This window comes from Protopterus annectens, chromosome 16.part0, assembly GCF_019279795.1.
Source record: "Protopterus annectens isolate FY-2018-M chromosome 16.part0, PAN1.0, whole genome shotgun sequence".
NCBI lineage: Eukaryota > Metazoa > Chordata > Ceratodontiformes > Protopteridae > Protopterus > Protopterus annectens.
Window position 1 is genome coordinate 145,506,405 of NC_056750.1, and position 27,793 is coordinate 145,534,197.

Below are 27,793 nucleotides of genomic sequence, written 5' to 3' on the forward strand. Positions count from 1 at the left end.
ATGTCCAGTGTGATTACTTTATGATCTGATATTACCAGCGAGGGTTTTATCTCTGTTGTGGAACACTGGTATCCCATGTTGGTGATGATCATGTCCAGTATGGTGTCACCTCTAGTGGGCATGGTGACCAGCTGTTCCAGGGTGTTAGAGCTTTTAAACTCTTAGGAAACATTGGGCAAAGGACGTTGTACACAAGTAATTCTCTCACTCAATGTTTGGGTAGTTGTAATCACCTCATATAATGGTGTTTGATAGGACCTCTATATTTTCCACTGTTCTCAGGAATACTGAGTGAGGTTCCTGTGACAAGGTAGGTGATCTGTAGCAGGCTACAATCTGATGAGCAGCTTTGCCCAATGTTAATTGCATGGTCTCCAAGGTCTCATGCTGTGCCACTATCCTGAAGTTGTGGGTATCTATAAGGTAAATGGGTACACCCCTTCCTTTTGTATTTCACTCGTGGTTTTGGGTCCAAAGGTCAGAGGGATTGTGAGTGTTTCACGTGGAGCATGTTCAACAGCTCTGCATTTGACATAGCTTTGTATGTTAGGCAGTGAACACATCTGAGTAGGCGATATGCAAGGGAGTACAGATGTAGCATTTTGAGATGGCCTGTGTATGATATGTATTTCAGGCTGCTAATGCTCTTTGTGAGGTATTGTTGCAGGCTTTCCAGTTGTTGTAGTTGTCTTGTGAGGTACATAGCAAAAGTGGCATTGTACTCTATTATAGTTCTAGTGAGTGATGAGTAGTGGGGAACAATGTCCTCTTCTATTCTGCATGAGACACATTTTGTGATGAGGTGTGCCACATAGCAGGGTTTCCTGACTACTGTGGGGATGTGATTATCACACTTGTGTCCAGTGTACACCTGTGACCCAAGGTTTCTTGTCACACTTTCAGTGTTAAGTATACTACCACCTATGTTGTAGTTCTTGGCTACAGAGTTTTTAACAAAGAGGATGACAATGCACCTTTTGGCATTGAGCTAGAGCCCATGGCTTTGACAACAGCCATCTGTCTCAGTGAGGCCCTTTTGTAGGATGTCCACATCTGTAGTGTTTACAATTATGGCTCCTAGTTTGCAGTCCTCTGGAAACTTCAGTAGCCACAGACCTTCCATGTTGAAGTTTACTTCAGGGAAGTAGATACTAAACAGGACAAGACACAGGACTGGACCTTGTGGTACTGCAGTCATCACTGGTCCAAAGTCATACTTGGAGTCTGCTACTTTCACAGTGTGTGTTCTGTCAGTAAGCCTGTTGGCAGCACATCTTGTGACATAGCAATTTATACCTAGTTTAGTGGGTTTATCTATATTTTCAGAGTGTGCGGTGGGATTGTAAGCCGTGGCAGGATCAACATAGGCTGTGTGAAACACCTTACCCTTGTCGACGGTTCTGTTGACTGCTTCAATGTCATCTATCAGGTTTAGGTGACATGATCTGCATTTTACAAACCCAACATGGTTGTGGTCCAGGGTTTGGGGATTACAAATGTAATTTATATATGTTGTATGATGATACAGTCCATGGCCTTGAAGAGCGGGCTCATCAGGCTAATGGGGCGCTAGTTCCTGGGGTCCGTGGTGTCTCCACCCTTGTGTAGTGGGATAACCGTCACTGTGCACCATTCAACAGGCACAAAGCATGAGGTGAGGCTATGACTGCACATGATACGTCAGTGTGGTGCCTGTTTGTTCTGTGGATTGTGTGGAACACAGCCTGTGAAGTTATCTGGTCCCATGGCTGCTGTGATACTGGCTTTGGAGAGTGTTTTTTACCTGTGCAGCCCTGATGACAGCAACTTTGCAGTCTTCCATTATAGAGATGTGCTCTTTCATGGGTGAGAGGGGGGTACAGTTAACACTGATCCTATCTGCCAGGATGTTGGCAATATCAGTTGGGTCTGTATATTTAGTGCCATTGAGCTGTAACTCAGAACAGATCTGAGTATAGCCATGACATGGACCTGTCTGTTGGGCAGAGATCTCCTGAGTAGACAGTATGCAACAGAGTACAGATTGGGTTACATTCAGTCTTGTTGCATGGGGCTACTGTTTGAGGCCAGTAATCCTCTTGTTAGGGTACTTCAGTGGTCTTTCTGGCTGCTGAACGAGCCTAGTCAGATTCATCGCAAGTGTGTTGTGGTACTCTCTGATGGGTCTGATGACTGATGAGTACTGGGAACCTCCTTTGACTTACATGCACGGACCTTGGCAGTTTGTGTGAACACATAGCATGATTTTCTGACAACTTTGTGAATGTGTTTCTGGAAGTAGAGATGTCTATCCACATTTGTCCATAGATCCCTTATTATCACCTCCGTATTTGGCATAAGTGTGTGAGCACGCCCAGTATGACCTTTTTGTGTGATGCTGAATGAAGTCCACTACATTTGTTGGAGTGTGTGAGCATGTCCAGTATAGACATTTATACTATATGTGTATGGAAAATCAGGTTGTATTTTTACAGCAGGTCTCACCTTTGTGTCATAGATCAACAGGGATCATGCTGTGCGTGCAGGGCTTCTATGAGACACTTTGCATAGACTTATCAACATTTCTACATACAGGGGGCAGAGCTATTCTTTGTACATTTCTACCCAGGGGCACACTTGATTGTTACTGTGGGTGTACATACGATGAGGGGTTCACCTGACACTTATACACATTTGCTATGCCTGCACTGCTATGTACGGTACACCATTTCAGTCTGTACTGTTGCCTATCGTACTGGCTTGAGGCATACTACTGTACTACACTTCTTAGCATCCAATGACACATATATTATATTGCAACTTCATAGCCTACACAGCCCACATCACACCACCTGGCCTGATGTTCTCTGTCTGCATAGGCCTGTGGGGGAGGTTACACATATGCATCTTTAGGGGCATGTTACAGCATTTCTTTGTGTTTGCATTACTGTACAATTGTCCTGCTGTGTCTGTGCTACTGAAATGCTAACATGGCTTAGTGATTCAGTACTGTGACTATACTGCACAGTATCCTGGGTTCGAGCCCTGTCACTGCTTTTTATTTTCATGCTGGCAGACCAGACTGCTTAAGGGACAGTAAAGCTAATATGAGCATGTTTACCTGTCTTTGCTCAACTTTGCACGACTTTGCCCGACCTTGCCCAACATTGCTCAACGTTGCCCAACATTGCGCTAGTTGGCACGGGCAATTTTGTTTACATATACTAAATATTGGTAGATGCTGCTTAGCACTGCTTTATATTGCTTAAAACATGGCAATCATGCCTCCGGTGGTGCTGCAGGGCTGCCTATGTCAGATGCACATACTACACTACCTATACATGTTTGGAAACAGGTAGTGTCAAGTTTGGCATCCCTTTTATTTTATGTGCGAGTCAGAGAGAGGTATAATTTCCAGGGTTCCTACTGAGCTAGTGTATGTGCTATGCATTGCCTCTTTGCCAAGGCATACTGGGCATGCCTCCTTCTGCCTACTGGGGCAGGCTCAGGTTGTTCCTCCTCCGAGTCACGCTGTGCCTGTGCAGGCCTTGGCAATGGTGGGGGGCTGTTTGGCCCTGCCCCATGCTATTCATGCTGCAGCTGTTTTCGCAGGATCATATTGTGTAGCATGGCACATACCATGACAATTTGGGTACATGTAGTTGGTGAGTACTGCAAGGCACCACCAGATGTGTCCAGGCACCGGAACCGTGACTTGAGCATCCCAAACACATGCTCGATTACATTTCGTGTTTGTGCATGTGCCTCATTATGGAGTTCTTGTTCAGGTGTGTGTGCATTTCTGATGGGTGTCATCAGCCACGGCTCCAGTGCGTATCCAGCATCCCCCACTAGGTGACCGTCAGGGATGTCCCCATTGGCAAATGTCTGGTACAGCTGCATCAGATGCCAGATATGGGAGTCATGGTAGCTTCCAGGGCAGCCAGCACACACATTCAGTATTATGCCCTGGGCATTGCACATGACCTGGCAGTTGATGGAGTGGAAGACCTTGCAGTTGATGTAGGTCCTACCCCGCTTACCAGCTGGTGCTTTGATGTGTATGTGCGTGCAGTCAATTGCACCCACTACCTCAGGGTATTCCGCTATTTGCTGGAAGAGACGCATATTGCTAGCCAATACCTCACGGGAATTGGGGAAATATACATGATCACCGACATAGGTTCATAGGTTCATAAGTTCATACTAGGCTATCTGCCCTAGGGCATTTATAAGCCTAGCCAGAGTGTGTGTGGCTTTCACCACCCCTTAGGATGAGAATACTGCGCCCATTTAGGGTTTAGTTTACTGTGCCTCTGTCTAGTAGTGACACAGAGATGACCCCCGGGGTAAACCTACGATCTCCCATCCACTCGTCAAGATTTCTCTTGAATAGAGTTAGTGAGGGGCTCTGCCTAACATGGATTGGGATTCTGTTCCAGAGTGTAGGGAGCCTCTGGGATATGAATCTGTCCCTCCAGCACATCCTATTTATTTCTGTGTTGAGGTTTAAGTCTCTTGCTCTCGTGGCTCTGATGGATTTGGATTTTCTGAGGTGGAGCATGTCCATTAATTCCGGATTGGACATGGCCTTGTACGTTAGGCACAGATCACCTCTGAGTAGGCGGTATGCGACTGAATAGAGCTGGAGTTTATTCAGTCGGGCAGCGTATGACATATGTTTAAGACCCTTTATCCTCTTGGTGAGGAACTTTTGGGGTCTTTCCAACTGCTGCAGGTGTCGGGTAAGATACTTCCCAAATGGGGCATTGTAATCAGTCATTGGCCTGATAGGAGAAGAGTACAGGGGCACAATGACCTCTCTTGATCTAGATGTGAAACCCTTCATGATAAGGTGGGCAATATAGAAGGTCTTCCTAACCACTTTGGCAATGTGAGTGTCAAATGAGAGGTTACTGTCAACCTGGGTCCCTAGGTCCCTGATTACCTCTTCCGTACTTAATGGATTACCACCTATGTGGTAATTTGTGGGTACCTTGTTTTTCCCAAAGGGTATGACTATACATTTTTTGGCGTTCAGCTTAAGGCCATGGCTCTGGCACCAATTATCTGTTTCTATGAGGCCTCTCTGAAGGATGTTTGTGACCGCTGGAGTATCAATTATGGCGCCCAGTTTGCAGTCATCTGCGAACTTTGTCAGCCACAATCCTCCTATGTTTGCCTGTACCTCGGAAAAATAAATGCCGAACAAGAGGGGTCCCAGGACTGTGCCCTGTGGGACACCACTTGTGACCGGCTTAGAGTCTGACATAGCTCCAGCGACTCTGACCCTGTGGGTTCTGTCCTTGTGCCAGTTTGCAACCCATCTTGTGACATATGGGTTTACATTTAAGCTGGTGAGTTTGTCTATGATGCCCGAGTGGGGTATTGTGTCAAAGGCTTTTGCAAGGTCAAGGTAGGCTGTGTGAACTGCCTTACCCTCATCAATGGCCTTAGTGACTGTTTCAAAAAAGTCGACCAAGTTCAAAAGGCAGGATGGTGCTGCCATGGCATTCAGGAACTGGTGCAGTACCCTGGATGCTGATGCCTGTGAAATCCCCATCATATCACCAGTTGGTCTCTGGAAGGTACCTGTTGCTAGTATTCTTAGGCCAACACATACCTTGGTTTCCACTAGGATGTGTTCCCCTCTGTTGGTTCTGTGTGTGAGGCGTGGCCTGCACAGCTCAACAATTTGCTGCTGGAGCTCTCTGTTCACTCTATAGCGCTCCACTATCTCCAGCTCATGTAGCCCTTGGTAGGTTGCCCTGGGTCTGTACACTCTTCTCCGTCTCCTCACTGTGGGTTGCTCAGCAAAATCCGCAATGGCACCACCCTCAGCATCTTGCACATGTTGCCTTATAATAGCAATGGCAGCCCCTAACATTTTTTTGTCTCAGTTAAACTTTTTAAGTTTTCACTTCTCTTTGTATACTGCAGTGTTGCAGTGTTTCTGAGTAAAACATGGGGGAATATTGTTTGTAGAGTTTTAAGTGCTGTGCTGGGCTGGGCAAGTGTACTGCCTGTGTAATTGGCTGATTCTGATTGATTTCACCTGGCAGCTCTGCTAGTTCTCCTTGGTTAACTTCCTACTACTGCTTTTCCTTCATTTTCCCTTTCTGTATCCACAGGGGGCAGTGCCGCACAAACAAGTGCAAACACGCACACACAACCTTACACAGGCTTACACAGGCTTAGACGGGTGCACATCCACGCACACAGCCTTACACAGGCTTACACGGGCGCACACACATGCACACAGGCTTACACGGGTTTATAGGCATGCGCACACGCGCGCACACAGTGTAAACATCTTTGCAAGAAACTTTGGTTGTAGCCACAGTGTACGCCTTCGGTTTCTGGGTTTCAGTTCGGACAACTGTAGACACGCCTCTTCCAGTCCTGAGTAACTGACAGCAAACACATGCCACTCTGCTCCAATAAGCTTACAGTCTTTGATACATACCCCCCTCATGATGTCACCTATCTTCTACTCTGTTACTCCCCTAATCCTACTCTTACACTCTAAGGACATGGTTCACATGGCAGGGAAAATTGGGATTCACTATCCTTATACTCATTTGCATAGGATTGCCTACTAATGCTTGGTTACATCTCTCACACTGAGCTTCCCCCCTTAGCAACCACTACTCAGTAGCCATGTTGTCTTCAGCCTGCCATTCACTTGCATGGCAGATGGATATTTTTAATAAAATGCCTATTTTTGGCTTTTATTTATTTTTTTCTGGTTTTTAGAGCGCCGCACATTTGCGCGGCGCTGTGCTATGCTTAAACATTGGAGATCAGAGGTGAAAAAATGATTTTTTATTATTTTGCAACACATATAAATGCCAATGGCCTTATATTTGGCCATTGGCATGCTTCCTCAACTGGATGCATCCTTTATTTGGAGCTGTCATTGCTCCGTTTTGCTATTTGCAGAACGATACTCAGTTACCAACGGAGTACATTTCTGCAAATAACACTACTCTTACTCGGACAGGTTAGTGTTTCCTGGATCACAAATGTACCTCATTTGCATAGCTTTCAGCAGCAAATGAGGTCATTTGCATACCATAACACTGTCCGTGCAAGAGTAGCTTTAGAAGCTCTCATGCATGCCCCTACTGGTTATTGCTGAATCGCTCGGCAGACATATTGCCTGTCTGCAGTCTTACACTGTTCTTACACTCCGTGCAAGCCTTCATAAATCCGGCCCTATGTTTATTCAATTACACTGTATTCTCTTTATTTTGTAATGGATCATAGTTGAAAAAGTACCTGATCCAGACTATCTAGCTATAAAATAAAAACAAATAAATGGAAGGTAACTATAACTGTAACACAAATGTATCTGCTTATAAGGTTACAAGAGTCTGCTAAGAAAACTTCAAGTTAGCACTCTGTGATTCTCAGTTATTTAACTGTAAAAAACAAACAAAAAAAAACGGAATAAGTCAAGTGTAAATTTTTCACTGACCATGACATGTATCCCATACATTTGTGAAAATACAGGGCCTTTTGCAACTGTGAATACAGAATTTAGAAATTAAGTCAGCCCATACTTTAAGTGTACTTTCAGGAAGCATGAACATTACTTTTGGGATATTTATCTTGTTTATAAATCACTATGGGAATGCTAGTTTGCTTGTAAAAAGAATAATTACTCTTCAGGTTGCAAAATACAAATATGTATGTTACAGATATTAAAATCAATATTCATTTTGTTTTTCAGCTACATCTGTGAAGCCTGCTATTACTTTCAGCCCAAAATATCTGGTTTATGTGCTAGGGGAACCTGTTGATCTTAGATGTTCAGTTTCCTTAGAGTCTGGAAAATTTAATTTAGTGTACGTGTTCTATAGAGATGAACAGAGACTATATGAAACTCGCTCTACGTCAAACTACTGCACTTACCGTTTACTAATTGAAGCCAGCTCTGAAGGATATTACAGCTGTTCTTATGCTAAACATGGATCTACATTTACTCTAATACCCAGCAATACTCAGGAATTGTTTGTTACTGGTAAGTAACACCTCATCAAGGACTACATTTTATAAATGACTTGCTTTACAAGTAAACAGATAATACTGGATACACTTTAACATAACATATGATAATGTAGCTGTTAGTTTGATAATTGGAATATAATGTAAGGAAGCTTTTTACATGTCACTAGTACTCCAGCTTTATCTCGAGGTTCAGGTACAGGAAGGGATGGTAGAGTGCATTTAGCAGCTCTGGGTTGGTATATCTTTTCAGTATGAAGGGTGAGGGACAGAGCAATGATGAAGTGAGTTTTGTGGAAGCCCAGAGGTGTTGTAGACTGGGAAAAAAGGAAGTAGTTCTGTCCTTGTAAAAGCTGAGCACAAAGGTATGTAGACATCTAGGAACTGGAGACCCTTTGCATGAGCACAGTGTGGGGAAAGGGGTAATTATCTGGTGCACACTAAACATTCCTCCAACACAGAGTATGTTGATACAGGTGTCCTGCAGCACATGAACAGCAACCATCTAGAAGTGTCTGTGGTCAGTAGCACAAGGTCACCACAAATGAAAAAGGAAACCAAGAAAAAATGTACATACCAATAAATACGTAAGTAAAAAGTCATGGACATTCAGAAGCCATGGAGCTGAAACACAGTTATGTCCTTAACGGTTCGTTGCATATATCCCATGGACTTCTGTTAGAGAAGGTTTAAGGTATTACACAGTGAAGATGTTAGCTGGATGGATTTTCTTTCTTGCACTTTTAGCTGAATGGTTTGTCTGTGTGACCTTTTTACCATTTGCCACGGAAACCAAGAATGAATAAATGTGGCAGTCAATGTGCCATACAAAAATATCTGACATCCTTATAATATATACTTGTTTAAAGCAACATGTCATTTTAAAACTGTTTAATGTCAAACTTGACAGTATATGCTGTTTTGTATTATAAAATCTTGCAATATATTTTCAGTTTGCTGACATTTTTTTTTCATAACAGTTTAAATGCATTTCAAAACAATGGACATTTTTTATATCTACACCTATAATTTTTTGAATTTAAATTGCAATAATATGCTGACAGGGAGAATTGTGAAATAGGCTTTTACCTGTTGTACTTGGCCTTGCATCTTGATTCTAAGCTACAGTTGCTGATTCAAATATTTTCATTTTATAGCCTGTCACAGTAATGCTGCATAACCTAAGATAGCTATATAGCTGTGAACTAAGGGCTCATACAGCTTTAAAGAGAAAGACAGTGATACCCTAACTTCATAGTAAAATAGATAATGCAAACTTAAACTAACTAAAATGCCCCGTGCTAAAAGAATGTAATAAATGTTATGAATTACTTAAAATATTTTAGAAAACTAATGCAGCTGCATTCCTCAGCACCACCTTACTAACTTGTGCTGTCCCTAACTCGAACCCTAACTCTCCCTGCCACTAACCTGAAGTCTACACCTTACCTTAGAAAAACCCTTTCTGTAATACTATGATTAAGTAAGATATTAAGACCCCCCATTTCATATGCTACACACTGACACACACACATACACACACACACACACACACACACACACACACACACACACACACACACACACACACACACACACACACACACACACACTTTCCTTTACCTAGCTCTTACTCTAACCCTATCTCACACTCATACACCCACACACATACACAATCACACACACACACACACACACACACACACACACACACACACACACACACACACACACACACACACACACACACACACACACACACACACACATTCTCTCTCACCCCTAATAAGAAAACTGTAGTCTGGCAGTTAGTTCAGATGATTAAGGCTGTGAACTGCTAATGACCTACTTCCTGTGGTACAGGGTTCAATTCCCTCATCTTTCGTTTGCCTACTGTGTGAACTTGAACAGTCACTTATCAGACAACCCTTTGGGGCAAAATGAAAATGTGAGCTTATCTTAACTCAAAGCAATCATGTAGACAACACTAAGATTTTGATATTGCCATATTTGGCAAACCTTATACTCAGCAAAAGGCAATGTTCAATGGTTCAATGCAAAAATGCAGTATTTTAGTCTGCCAGTGAAATCAATATTTGACAAACTAAGCAGCACCCATACAGGTTTATAGATTAATAGGTACTTACTAATAAACTGCACAATGAAAAAGAACTTCCTTACAACAGTGGATATGTGGTGATCAAATAACAACTTTTTTGTCCTAATGGGTTCCCATGTCCCTCCCTATTGGGTCAATTTTCAGTGGTGTACTCTTGATGTTGCAGAGAATGCCATGTTTGCCAAAGGATACAATTATACATGTTTTGGCATTTAGATTAGGCCATGGCTTTAACACCAAACTTCTTGGCATCTTCTGTTGAGTTTATGATAGCACCAAGTTTACAGTCATTTGTAATCTTGGTCGGCCAAAAGCCCTTAACATTAGCTTTGACCTCCAAGAAGTAGATGCCTAAGAGGAGTGGCCCAAGGGCCAAACCCTAAAGTTCACCACCAGTAACAGGCCTGTTGGAGGAGGTACGTCAACCCACCCTAATTTCCTGGGTTCTATTTGTGAGCCAGTTTGATAGTCAATGAGTTAAAAAGGAATTTATAATTAGCTGGATGAGTTTATTAACTATGCTTTAGTGGGGCATGGTGTTGAATACCTTTGCAAGGTCTAGATATACAATGTGTACAGATTTTCCATCATCCAATGTTTCTGCGATCTTTTCAAAGAAATCAACATGATTAAGTAGGCAGAATCTGCCCTTGACAAACTGAACTGGCTCAAGTCAAATGTTTATAGGTTGCCTATGTCCTTATTTATTAATTTCATAATAACTATTTCCGTAACCTTACAGATGAGGCTGGTCAGGCTTATAGGCTTGTAGTTGCCTGAGTCAGTTGATAACTCACCTTTGTACAGGTGGATGACCATTGCAGTCCTTTCCTCATCCAGTACAAACCCTAATTGGAGGCTGATATTGAAGAGCCTGTGTAATGGGTATGACAGGTCCTGTTTCAGGCTGACCAGAAGACATCCTGGTATGTTATCAGAACCATAGAAGCAGTGTTCTTGGCCTTGGATAATACTTTGTGGATTTATTCCAGGGAGATTGGGGGGGAAGGTGGATGTCGGTATATAATCTGGAAGTGTGGAGGGAGAGCAGGGTGATTTTAGAGCTAAATTTATCATTGGCTATGTCCTCAGAGATAGAGTATGTGATATCATTTACTATTAGTTTTGTGCAATTTTGAAAATTATTTCTGAGCTATTTAACATGATTAAAGAAGGCTTTGTGATTATCTTTTGCTTGGGCAGCTGTTTTTACTTCATGTCTATCTTTGGTAGTCTTGATCAGGGACCAGAGTTGTCTGTTAAGTTTGGCAAGAGAGTTTCTGTCATTTGGAAGATTACATTTAGTTTTACGTGCAATTTTTTTCTTCTTTTTATTGCACAGCCTGTTTATATTTGGGATCCACCAGAGGGGTTTATTTTTAAATTTGACATTATATTTATTGGGGGGGGGGGCAGATGCTTCTACTAGCTATTTATATGTGCATAGAATTTGGTGGTGAAGGATTTAGCATTTGTAAAAGGGTTATTAGGGTGGAAGAGAATGTTGAATTTTACAGGGTTGTCACTCAGTTTTAGTAGATTAGCTTTAGCATAATCTCTTACTAATGTGTTATTGGAAAATGCTTCCAGATTCATTCGTATGGTAAATATTACCGATTTATGGTCCAGTTTGCTTAGGGAGAATGCCACAGCTAGATGGGAACACAGCTATCCCATGCTGTGAGAACCAAACCCAGGATTTTGTTCTTGCCAGTAGGGTTCAGCCTAGCTAGTTTGGCAAGTTTGTATTTATGAAGTCCAGAAATGAAAAGTGAGGTCAGACCAAAATAAGAAAATGCTCTCACTGGTGGATGCTGTTCTTTGGACAGGGAAAGCTTGATATTGGGCAGCACAAAGGGAAAGCAATTATAGAAAAAAAACTTATCTAGCTGCAACTGACAAACAGAACAGATCCACAAATTACATATCTGAAGTGTGGGCATTCAACAGTTTTGCCACATAAAATATCACCATCTGTAATTATGAAATCTAAAACTTTGGCAGTAGAATGATAGATCTTGCATTTAAAGAGAAAACAATACATGTTGTTTATCATGTCTTCATATCACATAATAGGTTTTACAAACAGTATGGCAAAGGACAAATCCTTGTCTACAGTCATTTCAGACAAGAAAACACCAAACAAATCTACAATCTGATGATCAAGCATTTGTCCTGAAGCTAAACCAGAAGGACCATACAAAATCCAGAGTCCCTATAGTCTAGAAAAGTGCTCATAGACCTCAAGAGCTAGCAATCTGGCATCTGCCCAGAGGTGTCCACGAACAAACAAAGCAAGTGCCAGATAAAAATAACCCTGCTGGTCTTCAAAACCATTTCACAAGTAGGGCCACAAAGCACACGATTACAAAGTACTGTGCTTTCTTTGCATTCCCCACAAAGGACATGCATACTGCACAAGGCAGAAAGTAAAATACTGCAATTAATTTAACTTAGTTTAGCAATGGAGCACCATTGCCATACTATTGCAAGATGCAGTTGGCCATACCAGTAGAAACTAGAGCCTGTTTTCTGCTTAAAAGAAAACTCCGCCCTTTCCTACAGTTTAACTTAATCCTTAGGATTCTTTTCTCCCTACAATATAGTTACAATATTGTTTAGGCACCAGAAACCTGCCTGTACATTTTAAACCTTTCATTTTCTTGGCTTGGAATCAAAGTCTATATTGCTCATCTCCAAAAATGTGATGTAGCTAGGGTCTTGTTGGACCCTCAAAATATGTATAAAACCGAATTGATTTGAAACTTTCAGTGGTGCTGGAAAGAGAATCTAGGATTAGACCAACTTCGCATCTTTAACCCTCACCAACACGCGTCATTAAAAAATTTGAGCACGCAGCGAATTCAGATGATAGAATGGTCATATCATAGTTTTTAGATTTTAGCTAGCAACGAAATATGTTGAGCTGTTACCAACTATATGTAAAGATTCGTGGTCCTTTCTATCTGACATAAACAACTTCAGAGAGATTCAAGGAATATAACTTTTGACCATAGATGTGGTTGATTTATACCATCTATACCACATCATAGAGGCACGGAGTGGGATTGAACCTTTTTAGAATTAGGTGCACTTCGTCCAGTGAGATTGACAACATCACGGAATTGCTTGATATTATCCTCTTTTAAAGAATGCCAGTGTGAAGCAGACCAATTCGCTTTTACCTTGACAACACAACTTCTTTCTTTCTTAGGTTCACATATTGTTTCAACACTGAAGTAACTAGCTACTTGGATGTAAAACTAAGAAAAATGGTCAGTTGTTGTTCCCTTAGTTCCGACATTATAAAGATTTTCTAGTTCACACCCTCAAAACAAAAAAGAGCTATTGTTAAGCGACAGCTTGTTAGAGCGGTCCGTATGTGTAGTGAACTAGAAGACTTTCTTTGTGAATGTGACACTTTGAGAAACTTATTTACTAATAGAGGTTACCCGCAGGGTTTGATTGATGACTTAATTGTTGAAGTAAGTCACAAAAGATCTAGTGGCTTTTACAAACCACTTTTGTCGTCCAATCCGTCACTTACTTGTGAAGATGGGCCACTTGAAGAGGTTAGTGAGAGTGTGGGACCTGTAGTAGGTTGTATGGAAAAAGCTCCCTATTAAGTGGAAAAAGCTCCTATTAAGGAGTCTCCATGTAGTTTCATTTCAACATTTAAAGACATCTTATACAAGAATTGGGCTTTTATTGCTAATAATAGTTCCTTTTGAAAAACGAAATATTAAGGACCTTCTCCACACTAGCCTCATTAGAGTTATCTCCCCCAGAAATAGTCTTTCTTGTGGTTCTTGTAACTACTGTATTTACATTAAAACAGGTAGCTTTTGTGCAGTAGAAGGGAATAAGAAATTTTCTATTGAACACAGAATAGACTGCAACACCAAGTCTATAATTTATATTTAAAGACAGGATATACCAACACATTTACGCTTATTAAAACAGCACATTGACCTATTCCCAGACCACTCTTTTGTATTTATGGGCATTGACCATCTACCAGGGACTGTTAGGGGGGGCCCTGTATCCTTGTTGTTGGAGGTACGTGAGCTTCTTTGGCAGCTCAAGTTGAATGCCTTTAGTACCCCCGGTTTAAACGAAAGCTGCAACATAGCACCTTTCTTGAAACTTAAGTCACATATGAGGTGAGATTCTTTGAACTCATTTCACACCCCTTGGTTTTCTTGCTACGTTTGCCAGCATATAATTACACATATATTTCTCTTTTTTGGTCAACTCATTATATTTAAATTTTCAGTTTTTAAATTTCCAGCATTGATACAATGTTTTTTTAATCGTTATTTTTATGAACTGTAGGTATTCACTATTTAGTGAAACATATACTGACATACAAAACACTTTCATAGAGTTGGGTTATGAGCAAATAAGTATGATGTTTAGTACACATTTGCTACACCTTTTATGCTAGTTTATAATTGCAATGTATATTTGACCTACGAAGTGTTTTTGGTTGTTAGGGTAACTTATAAACTGGTATAAACAACTTACTATTTGATTATATTATTAATATACAAAGTATATACATACTTTAATGTATTCTACAACCATGTTAATCAGTATTATGATGTACATTGTCTACACTATGTAAGTGTGACTGTTTTGAATTTTATGTTCGTTATGGTTGAACCCAAGAACATACACATAGTTATAGTTTTTTGAATATTTATGCACTATGTGATTGACTGTACACATTGTACTGTTTTAAAATATTTTTAACATATGTAATACGTTCTAGTACGTTTACGTATTTTGAAAAACTTATTTTAAAAAAGCATTTCCGCTATTTTACACCTCTGATGAAGCTTCCTGTTGCAGGTTGTGGCAACTCTTCCTCTGTTGTTTGGAACTTTTTGTGGTCACCAGTTTGTTTGTTGCTGTTCGCTTTGTGAGGAGTTTGCTCATCTCATAAGTAAGGGCATTGCCTCCAGAAAAAAAGAAGTTATAACCACCCTGTACTCTTCCCTCATCAGGCCAATAATTGAGTACTACTCCCCTTTTGGTATGTACCTTTCCAAGCACCTACAGCAATTGGAGAGACCACAAAGGTTCCTCACAAGTAAAATTCAAGGTCTTCAACAGCTGTCCTATGTGGATTGCCTGAAATCACTGTCACTTTATTCTATTTCATACAGACTACTCAGAGGCGATCTCTGCCTTGCATATAAGGCAATCTTTGACCCTTGTTTTTGGAAATGCTGCATATCCACAAGCCAAATGGTACATGGTTTATTTGCTCTAAAGACCTTAACCTGGTATGTGACATTAATAGAACCTGCTGGACAGACAGATTTGTCTCCCAGCGGTTACCACACCTTTGGAACAGACTCCCCTCCTACTTCATGTCAAACAGCGTACCTCATTGGCCCTCTTCAGGGCAATCTGGATGATTGGATGGGTAACCACAAATTCACCCTGGGGATTCCACTTGTATCCCTCTTGTACAGGGGTAATAGGTGCTGATCGTGGAAATAAGAGTAGAACTTGGCTAGCCTTGTAAGGACCCTAGGGCCATTAGCCTAGTAACTTCCTATGGTCCTATGAAAGGAAGGGAAAGCCCACCTACTTTTTTTGTTAAGCTTAACTCCACACATACCTTGCAGAGGAATTTGTCTCCACCTGCATGACATACCATAGACACAGATAAATATGTAGTTTGCCCTGTCAGGTTCTGCTATCAATCTTAGATGAGAAATTAATCCTGCTAATGTCAGAAGTACAGCAGCTGCTATTAAAAAAGACAAAGCTGTGGAACTGTTTTCCACTGTTTTTATTGCAGAGAGGAGGAGAAAGTAGAGTTGTGTAAAAATCATACCATGATGGTAGATATCCTTGCCTTCCCTACTGCGGTATTATTTACCATATGGTATTCCCTGCTGCAGAAGCCCGAATGTCCGGCCAGTCTACCAAAGACTACTTGTTGCTTATTTAAGGGGTACACGGAACGTCACTCAAATGCTGCTAGTGTAGCATAGGGCATAAAGACGATGTTCAGGACTACCATAAACAGAACTGATTGCCCCAGTAGGAACACCAGTCCAAGGAACCCAACAGGCAGTCTGTACATCCAGGAAAGCAAGAGACAGAAGGAGGGAGTGAATACTGAACCAGTGAAGGCAAGGACATCTACCGTTATGGTGAGATTTTGCACAACTGCACTATGTCCTTATATTCTTTGCTGCAGTATTCTTTACCATATGTGAGAGTGCCAAAGTTCAAGAGGAAACTAGGGAGGGGGAAGGAGCTGAAAATTCCCCTAAAAATCCATGAAGAATGGCACTACTTTACTTGAAAGGCTCACCCAGATTCTGCTACAGTTTGATGTGAGGGAAAGGTTAGTTTGCTTTTTATTTGTTGTGTTTTGTATTACTTTATTGCCTTTTTCTATTTTGTATACTGTGATTTGTTTTTTTTTACACTGTGTTTTACTTGTATTCTGCTTTTAACTGCATAATAAAACTTGAAAAGATACCATAGCCTGTCTCTTGTGAGTCAGACAGAAATGTTTCCCATTCTCTCACCCAGTCACTGTTGTGTTCTTAAACACCACGGTCTTTCTAGTTGCCTGCCCCTTATGTTAATTTGACCACCTAGCTCATTTCCTTTCTGGTTTTACTGGCTAATGTGAGAAAGCACAAAATTATAATTTTGTGAAACCACTCACCTTCAACTATTTAAATTTATTGGCTATCCTACTGTATTCCATAGTACCAGAATACAAAAGGGACCACCCCCTTTCAATCTATTTTTCTGTTTTAAAAATAGTGACTCTCTACTAAAACAACGTTTAGGCAGGTAAAACTTAAGTTACCTACTTTCACATCTAACTCCTCTGGTACACACTGCAGTGTTTAGGATAAACCATTTTTTTCATCTTACCTTTAAGCATTTATTGCAAGACCACCAGTTATTGTAGAGCCCATGATCTGCCTCTCAGTAGTCCTCTTGGGATTAGTGCTTCTGTTTTCTCCTGGTGAGAGAAGGAGTGCAGTTACATTATTTCTTGGAGACTGCTGATCACCAGAAAGCTTAATAACTGCTTTATAGGTGACAGCTTATATTCTTATCCTGGTGAGAGTAGGAGCAGAGTGTATTGATTCCTGACTCTTTCTGGTTGGAGAGAGAGTGAGTGAGTGTCTGTGCTTAACATACCTGATTGGTCTGGTTGCTGTTCAAGGCATCTACCAGGAAAAGGCTACAAGCCTGAAGACCCTTGCATCATCTGGGACAAGACTGTGGATCACCAAACAGGCCGTGGCCTGCTTCTCTTCTTGGGATTTGTGCTAAAACTAACTAGTTTTAGCTAGAACTAGCCATTTTTTAGTTTCAGCACTCAAAACTGTTTCCTTGTGCTCGGCACTTGCTCAGAACTCATTGTAAGCACTAAACAAACTACACATTATTACACACTTGACTTTCCTCACTTGTCAAGAGGAAAACAGTTCTTAGTACTTAAATTAATAAGCACCTATCCAGGCATGTCCATGGGTCAGCTCCGGGTATTTTCTCCTGTCCATCTGATGAATGTTGGCATCTTGGGGAAATCTAGCAATTGCCTCATGTACACTGAGAACCCTCTTCTCCTACCACCCAACACTACAACCTGTGAGAAATGCACTTATATAGCCAAACTAGAAGCCAAGCTCTCTCCAGCCAAGACTGGACTAGACAGTTAAGAGGAGAAGGTTAACGCCTGCACCATACCATACTCAACACATAGTCCTTCAAAACCCACACTACAGAAACCCACACATCAAAACCTAAAGCACTCACCCACATTCACAAAGGATATCAATAAAAACCTGCTCAAGCAACAGACACCTCCCAAACTGAAAAACAGAAAACCACCACCCCCCCAACACTACCCAAATGACACATAGCCCACAAAATCAGTGTGCCATTCAACCTCAGCCCATAAGGCAAAACAATGTACCCAACACACGAGTCACAGGTGACTCTATAGTCAGGCACAATGATGTCCCACTCACCAGGCTAAACGAGAAGAAAGTTACTGTCAGCTGCCTGTTGGGTGCCAGGATCTGCCACATAATGCACGCACTCGGATCACTCCACAACAAGTAGAAATATGACTCTATCATTGTCCATATTGGTGTGAATGACCTGAGATGTAACTCACTGGACTACATGAAAAGAGACATGGAGGAGCTCTTGGATCTTGTAGCCCAGGAAGGTATGACCCTAGCCCTGAGTAGCATCCTGCCATCGCCCAGAATGATACCAAAGTACAAGGACAAAATGATTGACTTCAACAGTTGGCTAAGCTTCTGGTGTCATTCTAAGGGGATTCAGTATCTGTCTGTCTGGGTTGACATGGTCGACATACCACGATGCTTTGCCAGAAATAGCCTGCACCTGTCTCCCATGGAATTCCAGATACTGGCTAAGGCTCTTGCCACCCCATAGTGACTTTTTTAGGCAAGGTTCAAATGCTAAGTTCACCATCGTAACAGGTACAAGCAAGCAACCTCTGAGGGTAATGCTACACAATGCTAGAAGTCTAAACCTCAAAATGCACTCACTCAAAGCACTCCTTAAAATGGAGAACATCGACATCTGTGCAGTGACAGAGACCTGGTTCAAGGCTGCAGAGATCACCCCTGCATTACCAGGCTATAATTCATACCACACCTTTCGTTCACCTAACCTAGACTGAAACACTAAAGGTGTAGGCGTGTCCATATTCAATAAGGATATCCACACCTCCAGGCTAATTGCTCAACATAACACATCTGAAATTATCCAAGTGCAACTAACACTGGGCAAGACTGCAATCCAGGTTGTAGCTTGTTATAGATCTCCCACCATGCCCCAGGATTCCCACTCTTCATTTCTTAATATACTGGAAAATATTAAGGTACGACCCAATACCTTAATTATGGGTGATTTCAACTACCCCACCATCAACTGGGAAAACTACTCATGTACCAACTCATTCACTCAATATTTTCTGGAATTCATAAATTCCAATGCTTTGGATCAGCTTGTCCACACCCCCACCAGGGGCAGCAGTATCCTGGACCTGGTCATTACCAATATGGGTAACCGGTGTTCCACACCAGAGGTCAAATTCTTGCTGGTCAGATCCGACCACAAGCTAATCACCCTAGACATCCATATCCCACCCCCCATTAAGGAAACCACCATCAAAAACTACTCCAAAGCCAACTTCATGCTTCTTAAGACAGAAGTGGCAAACTTCATGACACCCATGCAGATGGAAAATAGAGGTACAACTGCTGAATCTTACACAAATGCACTGTATAAGCACATACATGAGTGCATGGATCATGCCATCCCCAACAGAACCAATACACTATCCTCCAAAAAAGGAAGCCAATCTGGTGATCCCCTACCATAAACAAACTCTACAACAGAAGGAAGAAGCTGTTGCAAAAAAAGAGTACAAATCCAAGATTGGAGGAACTCCCTGGTCAGCCTCAGCAAGAAGCTGAGATCTCTCATAAAATCCTCCAAAGCCAGTTATGAAAATGAAATTGCCACTGATTCCAACGACAACCACAAAACATTCTACAGCTGTGTCAAGAATCTCAATGGCAGCACTCAGATCTGCTCTGAGCTACAGCACAATGGCACTAAATATACAGAACCAACTGATATTGCCAACATCCTGGCAGATAGGTTCAGTGCTAACTTTACCCTCTCTCACCCTCCAAAGTGCCCATCTTAATACCGGAAGAATGCAAAGCCCCTGTAATCATGGATGATCATGTAAAGACCACACTCTTCAAAGCCAAGAACACAGCATTCATGGGACCAGACAACGTCCGAGGCTGTGTACTGCACGAACTACAGAATGAACTGGCACCCCACCTAAGTACCATGTTCAGTCATAGCCTCAGCTCAGGCTATGTGCCTGCTGAATGGTGCACAGTGATGTTTATCCCACTCCACAAAGGGGATGCTACCACAGACCCCAGAAACTATCGCCCCATTAGCCTGACGAGCCTGGTCTGCAAGGCCATGGAATGTATCATCTTAGAACTTATAAACAAAGACATAGGTAACCTCTAAACCCTGGACCCTACTCAATTTGAGTTTGTAAAAGGTAGATCATGTCTACTAAACCCAGTTGACTTCTTTGAAGCAGTCACTAGCGCCATAGATGAGGGCAAGGTAGTGCACACAGCCTATCTTGACCTCGCCAAGGCTTTCAATACCATTCCCCACTCTGGAATTATAGATAAACTCACTAAACTGGGCATAAATCCCTATGTCACAAGATGGGTGGCCAACTGGCTCACTGACAGAACCCACACAGTAAAAGTAGCCGACTCCAAGTCCAACTTCAGACCAGTGATGAATGGAGTACCACAGGGTTCGGTCCTGGGTCCTCTCCTGTTTGGCATCTACTTCTCTGAAGGACAGGCCAACACAGAAGGTCTTTAGCTAATAAAGTTTGCAGATGACTGCAAACTGGGAGCCATAATAGAATCACCTAATGATGTAGACATTCTACAAAAGGGCCTTACAGAGACAGATGCTTGGTGTCAAAGTCATGGCCTCAAGCTCAATGCCAAGAAGTGCATTGTCATCCCCTTTGGGAAAAATGTGGTACCCATGAACTACCACATAGGCGGTAGCTCACTAAACACTGAAAGTGTGATAAAAGACCTCAGGACACAGGTGGACAATAGTCTCTCCTTTGATAACCACATCACCACAGTAGTCAGGAAATCCTTCTCTGTGGCACACCTCATCACAAAAGGGTTCTCCTCTAGAAAAAAGGAGGTCATTGTTCCTGTCTACTCATCCCTCATCAGACCCATTATAAAATACAATGCCCCGTTTGGCATGATTCTCACAAGATGCCTACAACAATTGGAAAGGCCACAGAAATACCTTGCTAAGAGGATTACCGGCCTCAAACAGATGCCATATGCAGACCATCTCAAAAAACTCCAGCTCTACTCCATCGCATATCACCTACTCCAAAGTGATCTCTGCCTAGCATACAAAGCTATGTCAAACCCAGAGCTGTTGGACATGATACGCTTAAAGAAATCCCAATCTCTCAGAACTACATGCTCCAGGGACCTAAACATTGTCACCACAATAAACAGAACATGCTGGAGGGATAGATTTCTGTCCCAGAGACTTCCCATACTCTGGAACAAACTACCCATTCATGTCAAGCAAAGTTCCTCATTGGCCCTCTTTAAGAAAAATCTTGACGACTGGATGTGAAATAGAAAATTCTCCCCGGGGATCACTTCTGTGACACTGCTTGACAGAGGCACTGGGAAAATAATTTTCTTGGGTGGCGAAAGCCAGGGAACCTTTTTGGCTAGGCATATATAGGCCCCAGGGCCACTAGCCTAGTACCTACCTATGAACCTATGAACTAGCAAAACCAGCCCTAACTCTGAGACACCATCTAACTTGTAGTGCTTGGTAAAGTATACACAGAAGTCCAGGCAGCTGCTTCAAGAGTAGAGTTAGTTTCTAAGTCCTTGAAAGAAAAGCACCAGATGAAGTCACAACTCTAGTAGAATGAGCCTTAACTGAAGAAGGAAGACTCTTGCTATGAAAAGTGTAACAAAAAGAAATAACCTTAGAAATCCAAGAAGAAATAGTTTGCTTGGATACAGCAAGTTCCAAAGATTTAGGATGAAAAGAAACAAATAACTAATCAGATTTTCTAATAGTCTTCGTCTTAGCCAAATAAACCCTGAGTTGCATATGCATACCCAAAGTATGCAGCACCCTCTCACTGTCATCTTGCATTGAGGGTAGAAAAGTGGGCAGATTAATAGACTGGTTAAGTGACAGCTCATTAATCACCTTAGGCATAAAAGAAGAGTTAGTGTGCAAGGACACTCTATCCTCATGAAATATCAAAACAGGTGGACAAGCCATAAGGGCTTGTTGCAAAAAAAGAGTACAATTCCAAGATTGGAGGAACTCCCTGGTCAGCCTCAGCAAGATGTTGAGATCCCTCATAAAATTCTCCAAAGCCAGTTATGAAAATAAAATCACCACTGATTCCAAAGACAACCACAAAGCATTCTACAGCTATGTCAAGAATCTCAATGGCAACACTTAGATCTGCTCTGAGCTACAGCACAATGGCACTAAATATACAGAACCAACTGATATTGCCAACATCCTGACAGATAGGTTCAGTGCTAACTTTACCCCCCTCTCACCCTCCAAAGGGTCCATCTTAATACCGACAGAATGCAAAGCCCCTGTAATCACAGATGATCAAGTAAAGACCACACTCTCCAAAGCCAAGAACAGCATTCGTGGGACCAGACAACATCCCAGGCTGTGTACTTCATGAACTACAGAATGAACTGGCACCCCACTTAAGTACCATGTTCAGTCATAGCCTCAGCTCAGGCTATGTGCCTATTGAATGGCACACAGTGATGATTATCCCACTCCACAAAGGGGGTGCTACCACAGACTCCAGAAACTACTGCCCCATTAGCCTGACGAGCCTGGTCTGCAAGGCCATGGAATCTATCATCTTAGAACTTATAAACAAAGACATAGATAACCTCCAAACCCTGGACCCCACTCAATTTGAGTTTGTAAAAGGTAGATCATGTCTACTAAACCCAATTGACTTCTTTGAAGCAGTCACTAGAGCTGTAGATGAGGGCAAGGTAGTGCACACAGCCTATCTTGACCTCGCCAAGGCTTACGATACCATCCCCCACTCTGGAATTATAGATAAACTCACTAAACTGAGCATAAATCCCTATGTCATCCAAAAATGAAATAAGATAGAAAACTCACTTTATTTTTAACCAAAAAACAAAGCTTTCAGGAGTATCCCTTCTTTAGTATTAATTAATACATTTTTAATTAAAAATAAACACATTATATAACAAACGGACAAATACCACATGACACAGCCAACCTATAAAAAACAATACATAAAAAGTCCAATCATAGTATTAAAGCTGTAGGACTCTATTTTAAAACTCTTATTAGAAAAATGTATTTTCAAAAAGACCTATAAAATATGTTTATACTACATGTAAAACAACTGAACACTAATTTATTACTAAAACTTTATGTATAGAACAGTGTAAATAAATGAAATATGCTTAATGATACTGTTTTGCTTAAATTCCAGCATTGGCTTAATAGTGACCATATTATTCAGCCCAGGTTTTTTGTCTGCATTTAGCCTGACTATCCATTTATATTCAGCGATATCTAATTTATTAATTATATCGCCTAATCTTAGACTTCTCTCTATTATCTGTAGAACTTTAAATTTAAAAGTATGTTTTTCATTCCCATCACTCCTATGTAAAGCTAAAGCATTCGTGAGAACATGTCTTCTCATTTCTGATTTATGTTCTATGATCCTATCCTTTAAGGATTGTGAGCATTTGCCAACGTAAAACCCTGGGCATTGTGTACACGTAGCTAAATATACAACAAAGGCAGTTTTACATGTTGCTTGGCATCGTATATCAAATTTAATTTTACTTTGTGGGTGTATAAACATTTTCTCACTACAAATGTCATTACAACAGCTACATGAAAAACAAGGAATTGTAGCCATTTTAGTTGCTATAGCTGATGGTACTAAATTCATTGCAAAATCCTTATAGCATAACCTTCTCTTTAAATTCAATATATTCCTATGTGAAAACTTTGGGATAGTTCCCAAGAGTTTATTTAATTCAGGTTGAGCCATAAGTATACGCCAATTTTTTCCAATTATCTGTTTAACGTACCTCGATAAGTTATTGTATGTCAAAACATATCTTACAACATTATATGGCATATCATGTTGATTTTCTTGATAAGCCTCATCACTGAAAAATGGCCTTGCATAATCACCCCTTTTATTTAATATATCTTCCTTTATTTCTTCAACCTGTATTTTCCTATAACCTCTATTGTAAAAATCATTGCAAGCAAGTTCCATCTGCTGTTTACTATTATCGAAATCAGTGTTAAGCCTGCTGATATGTAACAGTTGGCTCTTCACTATCCCACGAAACATGTGGCTTCCATGCATACTATTAGTATGTGTATATTTATTGACTTGTATTTTCTTTTGAAACACCGATGTTTCTAGTGTATTATCATCATTTTTATATATTGTCACATCAAAAATGTCATTTCGACATTTGATGAACACATAGTGAACTTTAAGAAGTCAGTTGTATTATTTATATAGGTAATAGAATCCATTAACTGATCGTGTGTTCCTTTCCATAGGGAAAACAATCATCTACAAAACGATGATAAAATAAAACATTATTTCTATACAAGTTTTTATCACCATATACCCCATTGACTTAATACTATATTAGCATATGTATTAAGGTTTGTAAATAGTATTGTTTGTTGAATATGAAAATATTCTTTTCCAAAATTACTTCTAATATGCTACATAGTATTTCAATTTCCCTGCCTTTATTACCAGTATTTCCCAAAAAAAAAAACACAGCAGCAATTCCATAATTATTAGGTATGACCGTGAATAAGGATGATATATCCATGGTCACCATTAAATATTCAGATTCGTTATTATTAATGTTCCACTGATATAATTTTCTTGAATATAAATGGACAAGGTTCCATTACCCAGCCCTGTCCCTGATACAAAATGTATCTAAATCAATATCACCTTGTACTTGTAAATCATATATGAACATATTCACATCACTTATAGTTTTTAACATCAACCAAAGTTATTTCCTTAAATGTTTGTTCATCATCTAAAACATTTTCAAACTAATATTTTGTATAAACATCTTTAAGTCACTTCCATATTGGTGGTCAGAGTCAGTGAAGATAAATTAACAACTAATGAGTTCATTGAATTTGTTTCCTTGTATCCACCATACCTTCTGCACAGGTAAGACTTTGTGTACTTCCTTCTACATCATTGGTCTCTCCATTACTTTTGAATTTCAAAATCATCAAGCACATCCATTCTGTTAAAATTATAAGTGATGTGAATATGTTCATATATGATTTACAAGTACAAGGTGATATTGACATCTTATCTCCACCCTACTGTATGCTTTCTCTATTTACACCAATCTCTCAGCATCCCAGTACAGAACTCACCACTGTCAGAACTTAAAACACTTAACACTGGTTAGAACTAAATTACACATAACATTCTTTATCAACCAACACAATAACTTGAAACAGCCATGACCCTCCGAAAAGCTACAAGTCAACACAACTAGAATTACAAATTCAGCCCTCACACATTACCTCACTAGACTCCTTTCACCTTTTAAAAACAACTTCTATTACATCTGAACAACTTCCAAAAAAAAAAAAAAAGTACAAACATTTTCTTCAACAATTATGTTTATACAACCTTTCTTAATATATAGTTAGGACTATTTGTTTTTCATCTGTTTCAATTGTGGAGCTTTCCGGCCCACTGAAAATGGAAATTATGTCAACAAATGTAAAATAAAATAAAATAAAATAAAGTAATTTTGGAAAAGAATATTTTCATATTCAACAAACAATGCTATTTACAAATAATGCTTTATTTTATCATCATTTTGTAGATGATTGTTTTCTCCCTATGAAAGGAAACACACATCAGTTAATAGATTTTATTACCTATTTAAATAATACAACTGACTTCTTAAAGTTCACTATGTGTTCATCTAATGTCGAAAATGACATTTTGGATGTGACAATACAAAAATGATGATAAATACAAGTCAATAAATATACACATGCTAATAGTATATGCCACGTGGCCAATGTTTTAGTGAATTAAATAAAAGGGGTGATTATGCGAGGCCATTTTTTTCAGATGAGGTTTATTAGGAAAATCAACATGATATGCCTTTGACATACAATAACTTAACGAGGCGTGCTAAAACAGATATTGGAAAAAAACGTATACTTATGGCTCAACCTGAATTAAATAAATAAACTGGAACTATCCTTTTCATGTAGCTGTTGTAATGGCATCTGTAGTGAGAAAATGTTTATACACCCACAAAGTAAAATTAATTTTGATATAATGATGCCAAACAACATGTAAAACTCTTGTGTTGTATTATATTTAGCGTGTGTACAATGCCCAGGGTTTTTTTTTGCTAAATGCTCACATCCTTAAAGGATAGGATCATAGAACATAAATAATTAATAAATTAGATATCGCTGAATATAAATTGATAGTCAATATTTCATTTATTTACACTGTTCTATACATAAAGTTTTAGTAATAAATTAGTGTTTAGTTGTTTAATATGCAGTATAAACATATTTTATAGGTCTTTTTGAAAATATTTTTTTTTTTAATAAGTTTTTTAAAAGGAGTCCTACAGCTTTATACTATGATTGGACTTTTTTGTATTGTTTTTTATAGGTTTGGCTGTGGTATTTGTCCTTTGTCGTTATATAATGTGTTTATTTTCAACTGTCTCACTGACAGAACCCACACAGTAAAAGTAGCCAACGACTGCAAACTGGGAGCCATAACAGAATCACAATAATGTGTACATTCAAAAAAAAAAAGGGCCTACAGAGACAGATGCTTGAAAATGCAGTACCCATGAACTACCACATAGACAGTAGCTCACTAAACAACAAAAGTGTGATAAAGACCTCAGCTGTCCCAGAGACTTCTCATACTCCAATTCACCCCGGGGATCACTTTTGTGGCACTGATTGACAGGGGCACTGGGAAAATAATTTTCTTGGGTGGCGAAAGCCAGGGAACCTTTTTGGCTAGGCTTATATAGGCCCCAGGGCTGATAGCCTAATACCTACCTACAAACCTACCTATGAACTAGCAAAACCAGCCCTAACTCTGAGACACCATCTAACTTGTAGTGCTTGGTAAAGTATACACAGAAGTCCAGGTAGCTGCTTCAAGAGTAGAGTTAGTATCAAAGCCCTTGAAAAAAAAGCACCAGATGAAGTCACAACTCTAGTAGAATGAGCCTTAACTGAAGAAAGGAAGGCTCTTTCTATGAAAAGTGTAACAAAAAGAAATAACCTTAAAAATCCAAGAAGAAATAGTTTGCTTGGATACAGCAAGTTCTAAAGATTTAGGATGAAAAGAAACAAATAACTAATCAGATTTTCTAATCGTCTTAGTCTTATCCAAATAAACCCTGAGTTGCATATGCATACCCAAAGTATGTAGCACCCTCTCACTGCTTGTATTGAGAGTAGAAAAGTAACTCAAACACTCATGGGGCAGAAATAAGAGCTAACAAAAGAACAGTTTTCCAGGAACAATGATGCAAGGAGGCTGAAGCAACAGGCTCAAAAGAAGCCTGAGTCAACTTATCCAAAACAAATTTAAGAGGAGGAGCAGGCTTCCTGGGAGGTCTAATATTCATGATGTATTTAATAAATTGTTTCACCTCAAATCTAGAAGGTAGAGGAGGAGAAAAAGGCAAACAAGCAGAGATGGCTGATAAGTGGGCCTTAATAGAAGAACAGGCTAAACCAGCATTGACCAACTCACACAAATAAGGAAGAACCAAAGGAACATCCACAGTAAGTGGGTCCAGGTTGCAAGAGAGACACCGAATAGAAAATATCTTCCATATGGATAAGTAGGATTTACTTCTACTAGGTTTCCTGGTCTCCTGCAGGACTTGCAGCACATCCTCTGAAAACAGATGTCTATGGGGAATC

The 27,793-nt window shown here is 40.3% G+C and overlaps 1 protein-coding gene across 1 annotated transcript in view; it reads left to right on the forward strand.

Moving 5' to 3' along the window:
* Positions 1–27,793, forward strand: part of LOC122790534 — a 184,477-nt gene that overhangs the window by 81,962 nt on the left and 74,722 nt on the right. The window contains exon 3 of the mRNA XM_044058083.1: positions 7,715–8,005. Coding sequence (XP_043914018.1) covers positions 7,715–8,005 — 291 coding nt within the window. The remainder of the gene's footprint in view (positions 1–7,714; positions 8,006–27,793) is intronic.